The sequence below is a fragment of the Tamandua tetradactyla genome, chromosome 10 (genome assembly GCF_023851605.1).
Source record: "Tamandua tetradactyla isolate mTamTet1 chromosome 10, mTamTet1.pri, whole genome shotgun sequence".
NCBI classification, from domain to species: Eukaryota; Metazoa; Chordata; class Mammalia; order Pilosa; family Myrmecophagidae; genus Tamandua; species Tamandua tetradactyla.
The window spans coordinates 22,543,037-22,562,462 of record NC_135336.1 but is presented as its reverse complement, the minus strand read 5'-3'; the positions used below and the strand labels follow the sequence as shown (position 1 = coordinate 22,562,462).

The window sequence follows — 19,426 nt, the reverse complement described above, 5'->3', positions numbered from 1 at the left end:
CGCTCAGCTGCTAGCTTCTTAGCTCTAGTCCACTTATGGGCAGATGGGTTTTCTTTTTTCAGGAAGTGCCATGACTCAGTAAATGTCAGTTCTTAATGATCTTAGGCAGACCATTCATTCGTTTGTTCATTCATTCCCCAAGCATGTATTGAGAGCCGCCTTCCAGATGACAGGCTGTGCTCAGTGCTAAGGGTACAGGGATAGGACATGGTCCCCCCTCACGGGGAGCAAAAAAGGGACACATTGTCTGCAGAAGAAGATCCCCAGTCACCTTTTCAGTCTGCAGCCTGGCCAATCCTTGTACCCAAAACACACACTCTCTCCCCTGCTCTACCACTGCCCACATTTTGCTTCAACCTCAGACACTATTCCCTCCTGTCTTCTTTGACCCCAGTTTTCAAATTTTGGCTCTACCACTTACTGGCTGAGTAACCCTGGGAAAGTTAGGGAATCCTTCTGTACCTCACAGTACCCTCACCTGCAGAGTGGGGAGAGTGATTGTATTCCTACCCGCCATGATGTGATTATGAGGATGAAATGAATGAATGCATATCAAAAAGGTGATTTGTGCAGCTGTATGTAAGTGTTAGTTGCACCGTAACCACTGTTTATTTAGCGGGTTCCAGGCAGTATGCACACACTTTACACACATCATCTTATTCAACCTTCTCAGGCAGGTACTATTATCCTCACTTAGAGAGACTCAGAGTGGTTAGTTGCCTTGGCTACAGTCGGGCCTTCAGACAGTAGCAAGCCAGGGTTAGCGACAGGTCCCAAGCTGTTTGGAGGGCAGCAAAGGTTGTTGTGGCTGAGGTCTGTCTAGGGGATGATTCCTTTGCCTGTCCAGCCTTCCTCTGCATTAAGAGCTCCCACAAGGCAGAAACTTCTCTCCTCCACTAGAGTGGAAACCGCCAGGACTCGTTTCCTGCCTCACACATTAGCCACCTGCCCAGACCCCTGCAGGGCCCTGAAGTGGGTTTCCAACCCTCTATGTGAACACCTGAGGGTGCCCCCTTCTCCCCACCCCAGTCTGTGGCAGCTGCTGTGCAAGCCCTGTGTCCTCACGCACCTAGAGCAGTTGGCAATATGGATGGCTGGTCCCAGGCAGTCGCGGCCCCCACAGCGGGGTCTGGGAGAGTCACAGGCTCGGGCCCGACACAGACAAGAGCCTGAGTTGTCCCCATCTAAGTGTTCACATGGTTGCCACGGCGACCATGGGCCAAAGCCTCCATCCCGCGTTACATTCCGCACCTGCAGACATATGTGGGGAGCAGGACCCCTGTCACAAAAGGGCCAGAAGAAGCGCAGGGTCCCAGTGGACACCGGGGAGGCTGATGGGGGGGCATGGCTTGAATTGGGATCAGAGGCCCAGGGGAAGGGCAAGAAGAGGTTCTCACAGGACACGCTGTGATGTTCTGGGTCCAGAGGCTCATGTTGGAGCTGTCCTCGAGTGTGCTGCAACGTTGCTGCTTCCCGTCCCAGCCGCAGTACGGGTCCCGTGCCCCCAGGCATGCCCTGCCAGACAGAGGTCCTGAGACCCAAACCCACAGGCTCCCAGCCTCACCTGCATTCCAGGAACACCCTGGCCATGCCCCCTGGACACCTCGCTCTCAATCCATGTGCCCTCAATAATAATAATACTAAGTCCACTGAGCACTCACTGTATGCCAGGCATCACTTTAAGTACTTTACAAGCATGAATTAATTTGATACAACAACCGAACGAAGCGGGTATGACTGTTATTCCGTGTTATAAATGGAGAAACTCAGAGAACTGACCAAGGATTCAAATCCTCACCCTCCAGAGCCTACACACTTAACCAAGAGCATGTACTGCCTTCCCCGAATCTGGGTCCCCCCGCTCTCCTAGGGCTACAGGAGCTGATGCAGTTAACAGAAACCCCCATGGGGTAATGCCCTCCTGTTAAGATGCTATAGATTGTAGAGTCATAAAACATCAGATAGGGAAAAAACCTTGAAGATCATCTGTCCCAGCATTTTTCAACCCTGGCTGCACATTAGAATCGCCCCAGAAGCTTCTTAATAATACCACTCCCTGGGCCAACCCCAGACAAGGATCTCTGGAGCATGGGGTGGCTTTCAGAAGCTCTCTGGGCTTCTGAAACCTAGTTCTAACGGGAGCTAGGTTGAGAATCACTGGGACCTCAAACCCAACCTTTTCATTGTACAAAGGAGGAAACAATCAAAGAGATGGGAGAAAAGAAGTTTTCCCCAAGATCACGCAAACGGTACGAGGCAGACCTGGGGCCAGAATCTAGGATTCCTGACATCCAGGCAGGGCTTTTGTGCTCATGCTCTTGCCACCCAGGAGGCTGGGTCTGGTTTTATAACTGAAGTGAATGGGGGCCAATCCCTAAAGACACAGGCGACCTGCACAGTCACCTGGTGCATCCACACTGCTTGTGCTGTTTAGTGGCAGGAACAATGGCCAGTGATTTAGTATCATGAGAATGAGCTCAGGCTTGGGGGATCATATCTCAAGTTCAACTTCCCCAGCTCCCAGGGCCTATCCATCTGCAGGACCCAAAAAGGGTGACAGCTCACACGGCAATGTGTGTCTAAATACCCCCACCTCTCGTGTTCTATTTCTCTTCCCTTTTTCTTTCTGATTTATTCATTGTATCATTTACTTTTTAAAAATCTAAATGTAAATCTCTACTAGTTGGACTTCAAAGGGGGGAAAAAAGCATCTACAGGGAATCATCGAATTAGGATTTGTTGTCCATTGCTAAGTAGAGAGAGCATCAGATCCTGGGTTTTGAAAGAGGGTTTCTCTACCAGTCAAAGAGCCGACTACCAATCCCAGGCAGGTGCCTGGATCCCTTGGCCCAATTTTCCCAATCCCCAGGCCAGGCCCTGGATTCTCCGCAGCAGCAGGCCAGCTAGAGAAGGTCTAGAGAGCAGCGAGGGCAGGGGCTTCCAGACTGGAGGTTAGGAAACAGATGAAGCTTCGGATGAGGGAAAGGCTGGACTGCAAGGAGCGTGGGAGAGGCTGGGGTGGGGAGAGGGGACTCCACCATTACGTGAGTTTGCAAGGAACCTTCTATTGGCCACAGGGGATCTCCAGCACATAGTGAAGGATGCTTAGGGCTAAAGGGACAAACAGAAGAGCTGGGGGATTACAGCTGTTGGTGTCTCCAGGATAGAATTTTTCTTTTCTTTTAAAGCTTCAGGGAGAGTCATTTGTCAGGTGAGTTCTTTATTTGCAGTGAGTTCAACAGGCTATGACAGACCCCAGAGAGAAAGAGGTTTTGTGAAAGACGCTACAAAGAAGAGGTACAGCTCCCCTTATCTCGGGAGGAAGTCGACAAGGACAGTATTGTCTCCTATCCAAGGTCAAGTGTGACCCATTATAAGGAAGGCAGTGCTTGGAGCTTCAGTGAGTGAGGGTCTCAGTAGACCCCAGTAAGCACATTCTGACCAAACTGGGAATCCACAACACGAATCTATGTCCACTTTATTCACTCAAGGGCAATTTATGTAAATCATACCATATAAGTGTGTGCATATTTTCACCTGGGATCAGTGGTTTGATTTGGGTGTGTTTTACTGACAAAAATCCATCAAATAGACATTTTAGGAATAAATGCAATACATGAATAAGAGTAGTCCTAGCAGCCCAGGGTTTTGAGGCTCTACTCACTGGCTGACATTTGGATCCAATGGACTGCTAGCAAATTCAACCAGTCAGAAGTCAGTAAAGCCTGCTCTGGAGTTTATTTCTTTTGGCTTTCTGACTCTACAGGCAGGTGGTGTAGAATTTTATGGGGAGCATAATCAACAGAAAAAAAAAAGAATTAGCCATTATTAGTGATTAATAATAATGGTAAATAAGATTCTATCCACCAAAAACTAATGTCTGCCAGCAGAGAAAATGGATAAGAGAAAATATGCATGAATGTATACAAGATAAAAGCAGAAGATTCTGGACGAATGCCATTTGCCTCGTGCTACTTTTTTCATCTGGGGCTTAGCCAGTTCTGGAGTAGTAGCTCCCGATTCTGACGGTATATTAGAATCTCTGGAGATTGTTTTAAAAGTCCAAACAAGGAAAACAAAAAAATCCGCCTATATATCCAGGCCATTCTGCTCTGCCCTGCCCGCCTCGGGGGTCTGCCTTGAAACTCCCCTGGGGCCAGTGCCTGAGCTTTCTTCTCGTGCACAGCCAAAGGGGATAACTGTCTTTCCTAGCCCGGGTGGATCCACATTTGCTGCTTCTAGCTAAAGGCCACTCCAAAGCCTACAGTGGCAAGGAATGTTCTTAAGAAAATTAAAGCCTCAGACAGAGGCGCTGCCTTTAGGAATGGGTGGCATTTTAGAATTCTTTTCATAATTGGTCCATCAGTCCAATAATACGTCGCTATGTCATTTTCACGGCAGCCATTACAAAAGGGAACAGGTTTGTGCCGTGGGCTCGGAAATAGGACAATGATGGATGATGGAAGCTGTAAGCAGGCGGATTTGGAACCCTGTAGCAACAGGCTCTCAATGAGAGCTGCAGTTATTACTTAGACAGCAGGGCCCTGCCAGGGAGGTCGGGCGGGAGGAAGATACCCTCTGAGCCACCTTCCAAGGTTCTGAAAGAGAATGAGCCTTCCTACCCTCCCCGGAAGACCTGTGAGGGAGCTGGGGTAGAGCACCAAGTCCCCGTCCCCTACCCCCCATGCCGCCGCCAGCCAGCCTGCCGAGGGCAGTGTGAAAGGTCGGCTCAAAGAAGGAAGGGGCAGCTTGTGCATTAGACTCCCACTTTGTAGAGCGTCTCCGTGACCTATCTCCTCAGCTCCCTCCGTGCTGAGCCCTGGTCTCTCTCTGGCCAGGCCAGGGCTCTGGTCAAGCTCCACGAGGCTGAGATTCACCTGAGTAGAAGGAGGAAGGTGGAGACATGCCCCTGGCTCCTGGCCAGAAGAGGGGGCCTCTGCTTAACCACCAGAATTGATGGGACACTTGTGTTTGCCTTCAAGGATCTGTCGTCTCTTGGAAAACAAGGCACATGTGACAAGTTTAATAATAACACAAGGGTTAAAGAGGAACACAAGTCTGCATCCAATGTGGCAGATTCTGAGATTCTGGTGAGCCCAGGGGGCTGGGCTTCGGAGCTTGTAAACACATTTGTAGAGATAATAATAAAAAAAAAAAGAATAAAGAAACTAGCTAACATCTATGATGTGCGGGACAAGGCACTTCATGAATATCCTTATAAGAATTCTACTTAAACCGAATAGAATTTTTTCCATCCCAATTTCTCCATTTTCCTCATGGGAAGGCCAGAGCTCAAAGATTAAGGAACTTGCTCAAAATCATACAGCTAGCAGATGGTGGAGCTGAGAGGGAAACATGGGTGTGTCTGATTCCACCAGAGAAGCCTTCCTGCTACACCCCCCATCTCTTCCCTCAGGTCCATCATAGGCTAAGGTTTCTCTCCCCAACCAGACTTCGAGAGCTTTGAAGGAAATGACAGTGTCTTGGACCTATTGTCTCTTCTCTCCTCTCACACCAAGAGCTCTGCAAAGTGCCCTGAGCATGGTCGGGCTTGGCCCATGTCTGGGGTTCGCATGATGGGGCCATGTGTTGGGGTGGAGGGGAGCTTGAGTGTTTGCCCACTGCCCTCCCCGCCACAGCTGCCACACCATGACCGTCCTGCCTTCTCTCTCGCCCTCCAGACCCCTGTCCAGCTCCCAGCACACCCCCACGGCGGCTGGAAAACATCCCCTTGGCAGCAGTGATACCAGTTGTCACCAAATCTCAAGGACAGATGGACACAGCCAGGAGGACTCTGCCTTGCAAAGGCTCCGGGAGCCTGTGTGGCTGTGGCTATGCTAGCTAAAGCCAGCTTTTGCTTATTATGCAAATAATGGGGTGCAGCCTGGGGGAACCTAGAATGGCACATAATATTTCTGTTTAACTTTGGAATAGGCTTTTGTCCCTCTTCTCCCCTTAAATGCCAGTGTCACTGATGCCAAATTTTGAAACCCCATGAAGCTATGGTATCAGAAGCCAATCCCAGAAGCAGTTGGGAAGCAAGCGCAACTTCTCCACATGGTGCATAACCCTCCACCCCTCCCACATAAGCCCTCTCTGCCTCTTCTAAGGAAGGAAGGAAGAGGAGCAAACTTTGGGAGCTGACTTAAGCAATATCCTCTGCTGGCCCCCACATCTGGGTAATAATGCTGCTGTTTTAAAGATGAAGGCATCTCTTTGAACCTAAGGGACTGGGAATCAATCAAGTGGGCTGGGGAGGGCAGACAGGATTGACAATAGGACTCACAGAAGCCACGGTCACTGGCTAAGCACATCCTCTGCCCAACCCCCAACGCCCACAGGCACTGATAACTAACCTTCACTAAATCCTGCAAGACATTTCACCAGGAGGAAACAAAGGTTCAGAGAGGTTGCATGACTTGCCCAGAGTCACACAACTGGAGACTGCCAGATGTCACCCGCCAGGGCTACCTGACTCCAAAGTCTCAAGTCTTAGGCGCCACCTCTCACTTCCAAAGTGCGGCTGGCCGGGGACAAGGCTCCAGGGGAGACCGCGAAGGCCCGCGCACCGCCAGCCCTGGACAGCCCCGGCTTACCCCTGGCTGCGGTAGGCAGCGCACCGCTCCAGGGGAACCCTCAGCACCCCGTCGCTGAGGCCCACGAAGAGCGCGCGGGCGCTGTGCAGGATCCGGAGGCTGCGCAGGGGCTCGCGGCGCCCGGGAGGCAGGATGTGCAGCTCCTCCAGGTAACAGCCTCGGAGGCTGCGGCCCGTCGCGGACAGCGCCTTCAGGATGGTGCCCGATTCTAGAGGGGCCAGACGGGGTGGTCTGATGGCCCCGGACATCGCCGCCCAGCACCCACCCCGTGTCTCCGCCTCCTCCGCACCCGGAGCCCAGGGAGGGCCGGGGGAGGCGGGTGCTCACCGGTGCCGATGTACAGCACGTGGTAGAGCGTGTCCTTGGCCTGCACAAGGTCCACCACGAGATGTGAGAAGCGCACGCTGTCCTGGGTGACGCAGGGCTCGGGTGTCACTGGCTGCACGGCCTCGCTCATCAGGAACAGGCGCTGAGCGTCCTGCAGGCTGCGCTCGGTCAGGTTCAGATTCTCCTTGGGGCCCACCTCCGGCAGGGTGCCGCACTGCAGCGGGAAGGAGCGTCACGCGTGCCCAGCCACCCTGGCTGCTAGGGGTCCCCTACCCCTCTCCTTCTTATTGGAAGCCAGGTGGCCACGGGCAGACACTCCAACTCCCCTCCCCCCTCTTGGCAACATCCCCGCTGGGTGGTCCGCACCCCTTTCCAAGGAGGAATGCTTCTTCTTCGAGAACTAAGGGAGAATGAAGCCGGGAAGAGCCGGGAGAAGGATTCAGGGCTGGGGGGAAGAAGAGGAGCTGCAAGGAAGAAGACGGTGTAGTGGACTATCTAAAAACAGATAATGGACCATTTGAGCATGGATGACAAAGTGTCCCGTGAATATGTGCTGTTGCCAATGTATGTTGTTACTCCCCAGTTGGGGCCGTCCCTGCCTTCCCTCTCCTGTGCCCCTTCCAGCTCGGAAGTTCTTATGCTTTCTCCTAAACCAGCGCTGGAAGGGAGCCATCATTTATTGAGCACCTACTACACTCCAAGCATGGTGTCGGGTGCACATCAACACATCTTTGCACTAATCTGTGTGATGGGTGATAATATCCCTATGTTCCAGATAAAGAAAAAGAGATTCAAAGAGGTTGGGTACTTGTCCAAGTTCACACAGAAACAGGGCCAAGAGCTGAGTCAGAATTGTCGAACTATAAAGCCTGAGGTCTTTCCCTGCTCCACACTGCCCCCTGGGCTGGAAATTGGGTAGATGCAAAAGTCAGCCCTTCAGTAGCATCTTGTCCCAGCCTCTTCCCCTTCTCCATCACAGGACCAGGGATGCTACACCACCGTGATTGGGCTCTGGCCATTGCTGGCACTTACAGACCCTCTTGGCACTAGTACCCATGCTAGGTAGACTGTGAACAAACTCCAACTAAAATCCCTGAATTCTTGTGTTTCCCTGATTTCCTACCCTGGGTAGAGCTGAGGTCCCACCTCCCTGCTTCCCTTGAGGTGCCAAGTCACACTTAGATATTGATCAGTGTATGCTCCCCACTCACTCTGCCATCCTCTTCAGGCAACCATCATGGACCCCAGAGATGGGCACAGGCCAAAAGGGACTGGTTTGATGTTAGTTTTCTCTAAGCAGTTGGGAATCAACTTCTGGTAGGCTGGAGGGCAGGCTGGGGGTGGGGCGTGGGAGGAAAAAAGAAAGTGGGGAAGTTGTACCTGGAAATTGGGGATGGGGTTGGCGATGGGGAGCCAGGCAGCCCTGGGGTTCTCCTGGTAGCGAAAGGGGCCGTTGAAAGCCTGGGAGATGGCACTGAGGTTGAAGGCGCAGACGGCAGAAGCAGCGATGCTGTTTCTGAAAGGCAAGAGATGGTGGGACGCTTCCCTCCCTGTAGCCCTTGGCACCCTCCTCCTCAACCCCACAGCCAGCAGACATGCCATGGCAGGGCACGTTTCCAAGGCTTATGAAGCACCTATGTGAGCCTGGTGCCTTCTGCATCATGAGAGAATCACAGAAGGAAGAGATATGGTCCTCACACTCTGGAAACCCAGGGCATAAAGACTCACTGACGGGAAGCACTGATGGAGCCTTCTGTGCTACTCCCTTCTCAAGTGGGAGATTGAAATCAAGTCAGTGTTTTCAAACATTTTGGACCCAGAGTAAAAGATATTTCATGTCACAACTCAGTATGATATATGTGTATGTTTGTATGTGTCAGCAACGAATTTTCATGAAACACCATTTACCCTTACTGAGTATATTATACTGTGGTATTTTTATTTCAATCTATTCAGAATACAATGGGGAAAAAAAAAGCTGGTTTCCAAACCACTGATTTGTGCTGAAGCCCACAAAACTCTGAGCCAGTGACCTCCAAGGGTCCTGTCAGCTACAGAATCACACATTGCTATGAGTCTGATGTGAACAATTTGCCGAGGCCCACGCTACCACACCCCGGGTTTCCAGGTCGGTTCTTTGCATCTCATCCCTCCTTTGAATGTGTCTACTTGTTTCCCCCTCTGCCGAGTCTCAGGCCCCATCCTGGCCTCTCTCCAGATGCTGAATTGTCCCCCTGCAGCCATCTCCAGTCTCTTCTAATCTATTCTCCATACGTCAGTCAGAGTGATCGTTTCAAAATGTACGTTGAGATGGTCCCTGCTTCAAACTCTTCAGTAACTTCCTCTTGCTCTTAAAATCAAAACCCTCAACTCAGCCAGCAAGGCCCTGCAGGGCATAACCACTCCCCACCCCATCCCTACAAGCCTCCACACCTACCTTCTCCTTACTCTTGAGTCTCCTGCCACACTGGTCTCTGCTCAGTTCCTCAGACATTTCTTCACAGCCCAAAGTTTTGCACGGGCAGGAATGCTTTTCTCTCCCAGTTAATTCCTACTCATCCTATGGATGTCACTTCCTATAGGAAGCCCTCCTTGATCACCCTCCTCTCCACACTGTTCTGGGCTTCCCTGTACCCTGCCCTTCTCTTTGGTAGCATTTATCACAATTAAAATTGTTGTTTAATACCCACTACTTTCTCTAGGATGTAAGATCTCAAGGCAGGGCCATATCTGCTTTTGCTCACTGGTGTCTCCCCATCCTCCCCCCAGCACCTGGCACACAGAAGGCACTCAATAAATATTTGTTTAATAAACTTTTTACAGTCTGAAATGATGCCATCATTTTTCATTGATGACACTGCCTCTCCAGCTGCTCCTGCCCTTTCCTCATGGCCGTCCACCTTCCGGTGTTGATCACCGTGTGGACTTAATCCTGGTCAGCCCCCCTTCAGCTCATGGCCTGTATGTGCCGCCTGCTTGGATGGTCTCCTGTTTCTGCTTCCTGGCTTTACTCTCACCCCTGTCCATTCCCTCAGGCTATCCTTCCTACAGCTAGCCTGGGCCTCACCCATTGCCTGCTAGCTGGGGACCATAACTAAGCAAACACCACTCTCCAGCTCATATACTTCTGATGTGCTTACAAAGAACTCTATACAGTGACACATCCTGTACAACAAATGCTCTCCCTGGTGTCTGATGCCCATTCATCATCATTCCATATACTAAAACCACCTGACCGGGCTGGTCTTTCACAGAAGGAGGCAGTGGGAAGTACAAGGGAGCCTAATTCCCACCCTTTCCCAGGGCAGTCAAGGACCCTCAGAAGACAGGAGGTAAGACTCTCCTGATGAGATTTAGCAGAATCATGGAATCCTGAGGTTGGAAAGGACCTTGGAAGCCAATCTTCCCCTAAGCACCCCTACTGGAGGCTGCTGGACCCACCTAGGTCTGCCAAACCCTCAACCAAAGGCAGGCTACTTCACTTTCATCACAGCAAGTTCCTTCTTCGTGGAGCCACACTTCATCCCCTTGAAATTTCTTCACATCTGGCCTAGGTTTTTGCTTCCCAACAATCCAGAGCAAGTGCTTACAACTCCAGATGGAATGGGTCACAAAACCCTTAGACAACCCGCGCAGAAAGGATGACAACTCACTTCACAGATGAGGGAACAAGGGCTCGGTGGATGACTTGCCCACACGCTCACCGACTGCCCAGCCAGTTCCACGCGAGCCCCTGAGTCATAGGGGCGGGGCTGGCCGAGGGCCGGGGACTCACACGTTGGTGGTGAAGATCCCGTAGATGAGGTCCTGCTCGGGCAGGTGGAAGGCACTCTGCAGCTCGTTGTAGTAGAAGGGGACCTCGCCCGGGCGGGAGCAGTTGAGCCGGGCCTTCATGAATGTGGTCCACGTGTCCTCCAGCAGGAAGCGCCCCCCCACGTCGTTCTTGCACACGCGGGCCACTCGAGAGTACACAGTGCGCCCGCAGTCATGCTCCACCGCGTTCTCCCGCAGGAAGAAGTATGCAAACAGCCCAATGTCGTAGGCTGCCACGAAGTTTGGTTCTAGGGGCCAGAAGAGGAAAAAGAGGAAGGTCAGCCCAGTTGGGAGAAAAAGAGGAGTCAGCACTGCGACGGCTTCCGTCTTCCCAGATGGGCGTCCTGACCGTCTCCGCTGGCTTGGTGGCCTGAGGGCTCTGACTGCTCCTGTTCCTGCAATACCAAGTGCGGTTATCATAATAAACATTTATTATTGACCACTCACTGTGTCCCAGATGCTATTGTAAGCACGTTATATGGATTGATCCATTTGATCCTTTTAACAACTTATGAGGTCAGCACTATTATCTCCTATTACAGATGAGACTATTGTAGCACAGAGAGGTTAAGTAACCTGCTCAAGGCCACACAGCTTGAAGCAGAGATTCAATCTCAACAAACAGGAAACTCTCATACTAACCCTCCCCCAACCTCTTCTTATCCATGAGCTTTTTTTTTTTCCTAATCAATCCTTTAACTCTTTCTCTCCCCTAATAGCTTGCCCTCCATCTGTTCTGGGTCCTCAGAACATGTGAACTGGGAACTAGGCCATCTGCATTTTCGCCCCTGGTCCACCTCCAACATGCTATGGTATCTGGGCAAACAGCTGCCCTACTCTGGGCCTCTTTCTCCATCTTGCAAGTGTGAGTCCCTTCAGAGGTCAGGTAGGAAGGAGGACTGAGAGGAGGGCGGGTGTGCTGGTTGGGTCAGAACCAGAGGAGCCCCCACCCCAGGGCTGGAGCCACCCTTACCATTGAGCCACTTGGAGTTATACTGGGCAGTGCGAAGTGGCGGCCCACTGCCCAGGCTACGGTAGATGGCGGGGTCCCGACCTGAAAAGTCGATGACCGTGGCTGCGTACAGCTCCCCCTGGGAGGAGATGACAGCTGTGGAGTTGTGACGCGGGTCATAGGGGCAGCGGGCCACGCCGTTGATCTTCTCGATGGTCCTGCTGAGGTTCCCCACCTGGGAATGAGGGAGAGAAGGGGGTGCTCTTCCCAAATGCCCTGAGGCTGCCTGTTCTTTCCAAGCCAGAGTTCTGTTTCCTCTGGGCCCCCTGGTCTCTCTGGGCCTCTCCCCACCTCCAGCTTCACCCCACTGCCCACCCCTCTGTGGGAGCATCCATCATCATGGAAACAACTGCTCCCAGGACCTCCATCTACCTCTGCCCCCGGCCCCCAGTCAGGACCCTGCAAGGTAGGGAGAATACTATTTCAGTATAAGTATATCCCAAATACTGCATGGGACATACTTATGTTAAAATATATTTTTGTTGTTTATCTGAAATTCAAGCCTAATAAGGCATCTTGTATTTTTCCCCCTAAACCTGGCAACCCTAATCCAAGGCCAGGCCTGGGGGAGAAGACGTCTTGGTGCCCCCTTCCACCTGCCCGCACCCTGAAGGCCCCCACCTGTCTGCTGGAGCACACCGGGGAAAAGGCGTTGGTCCCACACAGGAACACCTTCCGGCCGGCGACAATCAGGACCCGCACGTAGTTCTGACACTCCTCCTGAGGCAGGAAGGGGAAGTGATGGGGGACACGGCTCTCGAGTCTTCACCTCAACCCCCTGTGCCACAGAGGCCCCCTCTCCCACGGCCACCCCGCTCCTGAGGCAGCAGCTTGGTGGAGTTCAGGGTGGGCCTGTGAAGGCTCTGAGAGTGCTGGGGTTCCTCCTCCCCCCACCTCCCACCCAGGCCCCCTCCCAGCATCACCACCCACTTAGGTGCTCCGAACCGACCAGCCGCAGGGGCATACCCCAACCCTGCACGCAGAGCCGGGACAGGCGACACCCTGCCCTCGCTGTCCCCTCTGCTCCCCGCATCCACCAGCCTCCTGCAGGCTCCCAGCCAGGCCCCTGGGACCACCAAGGCCACATACCTCAGTCTTCCCTTTGCTTTGGCAGGAGCGGCGCGTGTCCTCGTTGGAGGCCCACTCTGTGACCTGCGGGAGGAAGGCATGGGCGTCACGTGGCTGCACCCTCACCACCAGGGCAGGCAGCCATCATGTCTGCAGTAGGATAGGAAGCTGCCAAAGCGTCGGAGGCAACCTGCAGAGCCAGGGTCCTCTCACTCCATCCCCGTGGGCCTGAGGGGGCTGCCGGATCTCCTCACCGGCAGATCTTTAGCGAGCGGCCGTCCCCCATCCCTGGCACCCTCCCTGTCTGCTTGAGCCCAGGAAGCAACAGCTTGCCCGAGGCTTCATCAAGCCCCCTAAGTGCTGTCCTAGGACACGCCAATCCTTCCTTCCCCAGGTTGGCCAGGGAGCCAGAAGCAGCCTGGAAGGGCCTTGGAAGCCACCCCAGGCCCTGAGTGGGAGGCGGGAAATGTGCATATGGTATGTGCCAGATGTCGCGCAAACAAGTGGCAGGCAGGGAGGGAGGAAAGGTTGGATTTTGCAAACCCTAAGTACAGGAGATCTATTTCATTGTGGCAGGCAGGGAGAGGGGAAAGGCTGGATTTTGCAAACTCTAAGTACAGGAGATCTATTAATTTCACTCTAAAACACTACAAAGTGGTGTTTCTTTCTTTAATAGATGAGGAAACCGAGGTTCTGTGTGACTTGCTTAAATGGGATGCAGTAAACCAAGAACCACATGCCTCTGACTCCAGAGGCAAGGTGTGTTTTTTCCCTTTTTCCCACTGTCTCAGGGGCCTAGGACCAGGACTTCCCCCTTCCCTATTGTCCCCACCCCGTCTCATTCTGTGCCATCTCTACTTCTTTTCTCATTCCCTTGCAGCATTGCTCATGCCGTGCCATGGTGTAATGTGCCTGGGGACACAGCGTGCGCTGAGGAATCCAGAGGACAGCACCGGATAGCTTCCGCGGCATAGGAGAGGGTTGCACCCCGCCCAAGGGTCCCTCTCCCTCCATCTTCTCTGTCTCTCCTCTCTGACATCCCTCCCAGGATCTGAATAGCAGCCGAAGGGAGGAGTAACTGAGACCTTTCAAGTCCAGGCAATGTCAACAACCCTGGTGTGTGGCTCATTATAGATTTCTGGGTCACGTGTATAAGCATGAACTGCCTACCTGTCCTAGGAGAGGAAGCCCAGAGCAGGCAGCTCTCCCGTTCAAGCAGGGAAAGGGGGTAAAATACACTGGCTTTCAATTTGGAACAAATCTCCTTCTAGCTGTGAAGTCACTGCCGGCAGAGCTTCAGGGCCTGGAGTTGGAAGGGGAGGATGGGGGTGGGGAGAAGGAGGGGCAGGCTGCTCTCTTCTTCCCAGACTGCAGCCCACCCATGGCCCGAGCTGGTTGACCAGTTGGTCGTCCTTCCCATCAGAGCCGTGAGCAGACTGGGTGCATCCTGCAATGCCGGGCCCGGAGCTCAAGGCTCTGCTTCTCCCAGATCTGGGAGAAGGGCAAATGACCACTGACTTTTGGTCATAAAAGGTGGGGGGTTACTTTGGGCAGAAGCAATGGTGCCATTGTTATTCTCGGGACTCCATCAGCTCCCAGGCTGAGCTTGACTTGAGAGGAGAGAGGGAAATAAAAAGGAAACCTCAGGGCTTCTGGCGGCAGAAAAGAGCAACGAACCCATGTACATTGCAGATGTCTCAGGTGTCCCGGCCTATCTCTGCAGTCAGTGGGCTGCTTTGGGGGAACTGTGTGTGCACAGGGAGCTTGCAGGGGCCTTGGGGCCCAGGAGCACAGGGCTTGTTGAAGTGGGTGAGGTCAGCCTCATCTTAAGGGGGTGAGACTCACCCTGGATGAGGGGCAGGCGTGTACAATACGAAGGCATTCGATACAATTACACTGAGCTGTCCAATGCGACAGGTGCTGTGCCCAGGACTTGACACACTATCTCTTTTTGATCCACACAATAGACAGTGAGACAGCTACAGCCTTTTGCTCTTTTACAGGTGAGGGAACTGAAACCCAGAGAGGCTGAGCAATTTGTCTAAAGTCACACAGCTACTAAGCAACAGATCCAAGAGACAAAACCAGACATTTGACTCCATCTTACTAAGCCGCCATCTTGGCCCCCAATCCCAGACACTTGACTCCAGAGCTAAACTCTTTCTGCTACAACCTGCAGCCTTTTGCAGTGAATAGATTTCTCTAACCAAAAATTAGAACATATGGCCTGAGAAGAAAATGTATATTTATAATGAAAACAGCACAGAACAAGCTTTTTTGAGTAATTTTATTTATTTTTAAAAAATTATTTTATCAAAGTCATGATGCACATAATTTAAAAGTTAAATAACATGAAAAAAACTTATCAAAAAAGGTACCCATTCCCTCCATACCCCAATCCCATTTCCCAAGGACAACTATTTTCAACTCTTTTAGCTATTTGTTTCATTTTGCTTTGACAGCCAATTTCTCAAAAATATGTCATCAATCTTAGACTTCCTATTGCAGAGTTGAAGATTTTTCTCACTTATCTCATTCTCCCCCACCCTAAAAATACACATGCATTTCTCCTCTTCCTCTTTCCCTTTCTTCTCGTTATAATTATTTACTGCTTTTAGTTAGAATCAACATCAGTATTTACATGATTACAAATACGTAAAAACTGTTCACTGCTACCAAGATTCCATCAATTGTAATATGCACCACTAAAAAAGAAAATATGCTGCCAATCAAACTCTGACACAATGCTCTTTTATTTACATTTTTAATATAAATGTAATAGAAATACTCTTTAGATTTACTTAGACATGTATTTTATCCTATCTCAATCTTATGCATACAGAAAAGAAAAATGTAAGTGAATGAATTGTTTACCTTACAACTTTGAATTCAGCATTCATCTCTTCTGAATCGCTTTTCTACTCGAGAGTTTTCAGTGTCTGTTTTTTTTATTTTTATTTTTATTTTTTTTACAGTTCAACTCTGAACTGCCAAAGGTGTCAGTGATGTAGCAGTTCTTAAGGAACACTCCATTCTGGTCCCAGAATTTTCGTCCAACCTACTGACCCCATTCTGCAAGTGTCTTGATTTTACCAGGTGTCCACAGAAGGTTTTCAGACAAACCAGGGCTCATATTCATTCCTCATATGATCTTAAAATGGTCTGTGAATGAAAACTCAAGGGGTTGCTGCTGTCTGGTCAGATCACCAGGAATAATTACTGAGTTCACATGTGCACTGGCAAGACAGTGATGTCACAGTGCAGTCTGGCTGGTAGTAACTGTAAGACTTTGACCGAAAAAATGTGAAAAAATGCATCTGAGGATCAATGAAATATGGGTATTCTCATGCGGTGTCCTTTCTTGACTCCTTTGTTTGTTTTACCCGGACTGAATAACTGTCTTGCTTGTCTTTCATTTGCTTGTTTTGTTATGTAACAATCATTCACTCTTTCCAAATGCCCAACGGGTTTTACAAATCCCTTCCAATATCACTTTCTGTTTTTTTTGTAAGTTGTGTAATGGAGTCACATTTCATTTTTTTTTTCCATGTGAGTAGAGTGTTATTGCAGCACCATTTGTTGAATTTTTGGTTTTTGTTGTTGTTGTTTGTTTGTTTTGCTTATTTGTTTTTTTGGGGAAGTGTATGAACTGGGAATTAAACCAGGGTCTCCCTCATGGCAGGCGAAAATTCTACCACTGAACTACCTTGCACCGCCCCCCCCCCCCAATATCACTTTATAAGTGCACACTCAAATGTATCAGATGATTAGTTGGTTCCCATCCTCATCCTCAGTCCCCCACGCTCCCGCCCCAGGATGAACTGGTGGCTCCACTCCACTATTGACTTGGGGTTTATTTTCGCTCTTCTCTTGTCTTCTGAATCCTGGATCTTCTCCTTTCTTGACTTACTTGCTTATTTTGGTAAAACACATCTCCAATATCTTCATAAGAAAAGGAACATTGTGGACCAAATTAAAAAAAAAATCCTTGCATATCTGATTTATTTTTTCTTCATGCTTGATTTATAGTTTTGACACAGAATTCTAAGTTGGAAATGCTTCACTCAGATTTTTAAAGGCATTTGTTGCTCCATTGTCTTTTAGATACCTATGGAGCTATTGAGAAGTCAGATATGACCCTTATTCCCTACCTTTTGTAATGAACTTTTTTCTTCCTTTCTCCTTTAGGCTCCCTAAAAACAGTGTCCTGAATTTCACAGTGAAATGTCTGAGTGTGTGCTTCAGGGCAACTCAGCCAGCCATTTCAATTTGGAGACTTGTCCTCTGTTCTGACACATTTTCTTATGTTATTTCATAATTATTTTCTTCCTCACCTTTTCCTCTGCTCTCTTCTTTAGAACTTTTATAAATCCAATCAAATGTTGGCCCTGTGGCTTGATCCTCTAGTTTTCTGATATTTTCTCTCTTATTTTTCACATCTTATTTTTTTGTTGCTCCAATTTCTGGAGAAGTTGAAGATTTTTCTTCAACTTTACGTTCTAATCATTCATTTTAAAATTTTCCCAATCATTTTGAATTTATTGCTTTATAAATAAAAATATTTTTGTATCCATGAATACACTAGTTGTTTCCTAATTAATTCTTTTAAGATTTCCTTCTTTTTCTTACAGCTCCCTTCATCCTCTTTGCTTGTTTATTTATTTCGGTCTTTCATTTTCAAGGCTTTTCTCAAATATCTGGTGATTTTTGGCTATCTATTCATATTTTAAAAGTACCTCTTCCATTTCCCATTGAGAGGAGCCAGGATTTCTTGACAAATACTGGTTCCAGGTTTGGAGCAGGAAATGTACAAGGTGAGACTGAAGCATCTTGTCACACTAGATGGCAAGGATACTTTTAAAGACTATAGGTTTATGTCAAAAGGACCCACAGGCAAACTGCATGAGGTTCCCACTGGCCAAAGATGAGACAGTCATAAGAAAAAATTAAAATGTATTGAAAATATAAAAAATGTTTAATTCCTGAATTCATAATGGTAATAAAAGAATAAAATTAATTGATCATCATTGAGGCTACTAACAGACCAACTCACTATTTGAAAACTGGTAAATAAAGACAAAGTATCAAACATCTATCCTGTCTCTCCTATTTGAATAATTATATCACTGGGTAACCAAATAGTAGATGAAGAGATGTTTCTCCTTGTAGAAGTAGTCCAGATAATGTATGAAGAAGGAATGAGAATTAGAATATCGTATTGCAATACCTAAAGAATTAACAAATCTAGGGAATGACCATCAATAGCTGCTGTCATTAAAAGAGAAAAATCAGACACTAAAGGAAATGTGCAATATTGTTTATGAAGTAACCCTATAAACAACTGGTTGGAAGCTGCTTGGTATATGGCCGGCACAGACTGGTAGGCTTCTCCTAGGGTGATGGGAATGAGGTGCCTTCTTCACTGAAGGACCCTCATTGTCAAACTCTAGAATTCTGTTCTCCAAAGCCATTGAATTTTTCCAACAAGGACTCCTCCATTGTCCAGCCTGGGAGCAGGGCAGGGGGCATTCAGAATACCAGAATGTAGCCTTCTGCTTGATCTCTTTGTTCTGGCCCCACACTCCATCAGCGCCTTTCACTTTTCCTGCTGTCCCCAAATCTGGAACTTCTCCAGCTGTGTCTCTGGAGAGGGAAACTCCATTCTCCTTTGTTGGAGGAGGGGACAAGGCAGACTAAGGCATTGCTGTGTGAGAAGGGATGGGTTCCAAGCTCTCACTTTCAACCGGTTTACCCCCTTTTCAACTGGTTTACCTCCTTTTAACCTTGCACCTCAACCTCACATTCCACAATACCTGACACTCCAATTTCTGAGGCTTCTGGGGTTCGAGTTGGGAGTCGACATGTTTCTCTGCACATGTCTACAGGCCATTCCGTTGGAGCGCCTTCTGCTATGCTGTCAGTTCTGATGCCTCCATCCACGTCCCATCTTTCCCAAATGGGTTTAATCCCCTTCCACTGACATCTCCTCTTTTGTTCTCTGTCATTGTGACTCTTTACCTTTCTCATTTCTTGCTGTCCTTTCAGTGGTGTTTTGAGGAGTGGAGACAGATATGTATGATCAGTCTGCCTTACAGAATACTTTAAAATGGGTCTGTCCCAGAAATTCCAGGACCACATTCCTAGCAACAGTGCAACTATATCACTTCGTGCCATGAGAGAGCAGGTGACATGCTCAGAAAGCTGGATCATCTCCTTGCAGACTCATCAACTCCCCTAGACACCTGTGAGTCAGAGATGATGGCTGGACATTAAAACACCCTCTGAACATTAAGTCCACCACTTAGCGAGTTCAAATTTTGAACAACCCTACCGCTGCCAGATTCTAGTTTGGAAGATGTAGGGGGAGAGCTCAAGAACCAGCCTCAATTTTTGTCCAGCCCCCAACAAAGCCCCGCTATGTATCCTGATGCATGTATGCAGAAGAGTCCCCATTTCTGCACTTGCAGGACATCTGGAAACCCAAGACCATAAATCCACTGCAGTTAGGCCTCCCGGAACTGTCTGGACAAAGATTGCTCACGATTTCCTAATTGCGAAATCCAAGTCAGTTCTCTTTTGCTCATCATGCTGGTCCTTTAAACAGCCCCCG

General features: G+C 49.5%; 1 protein-coding gene across 1 annotated transcript in view; it reads right to left on the bottom strand.

Annotated features, from left to right (window-relative positions):
• Window positions 1-19,426, bottom strand: part of SEMA5B (semaphorin 5B) — a 37,584-nt gene that overhangs the window by 5,157 nt on the left and 13,001 nt on the right. The window contains 9 exon segments of the mRNA XM_077118139.1: window positions 1,070-1,251; window positions 1,398-1,515; window positions 6,597-6,804; window positions 6,924-7,137; window positions 8,304-8,439; window positions 10,699-10,984; window positions 11,710-11,923; window positions 12,370-12,468; window positions 12,838-12,900. Coding sequence (XP_076974254.1) covers window positions 1,070-1,251; window positions 1,398-1,515; window positions 6,597-6,804; window positions 6,924-7,137; window positions 8,304-8,439; window positions 10,699-10,984; window positions 11,710-11,923; window positions 12,370-12,468; window positions 12,838-12,900 — 1,520 coding nt within the window.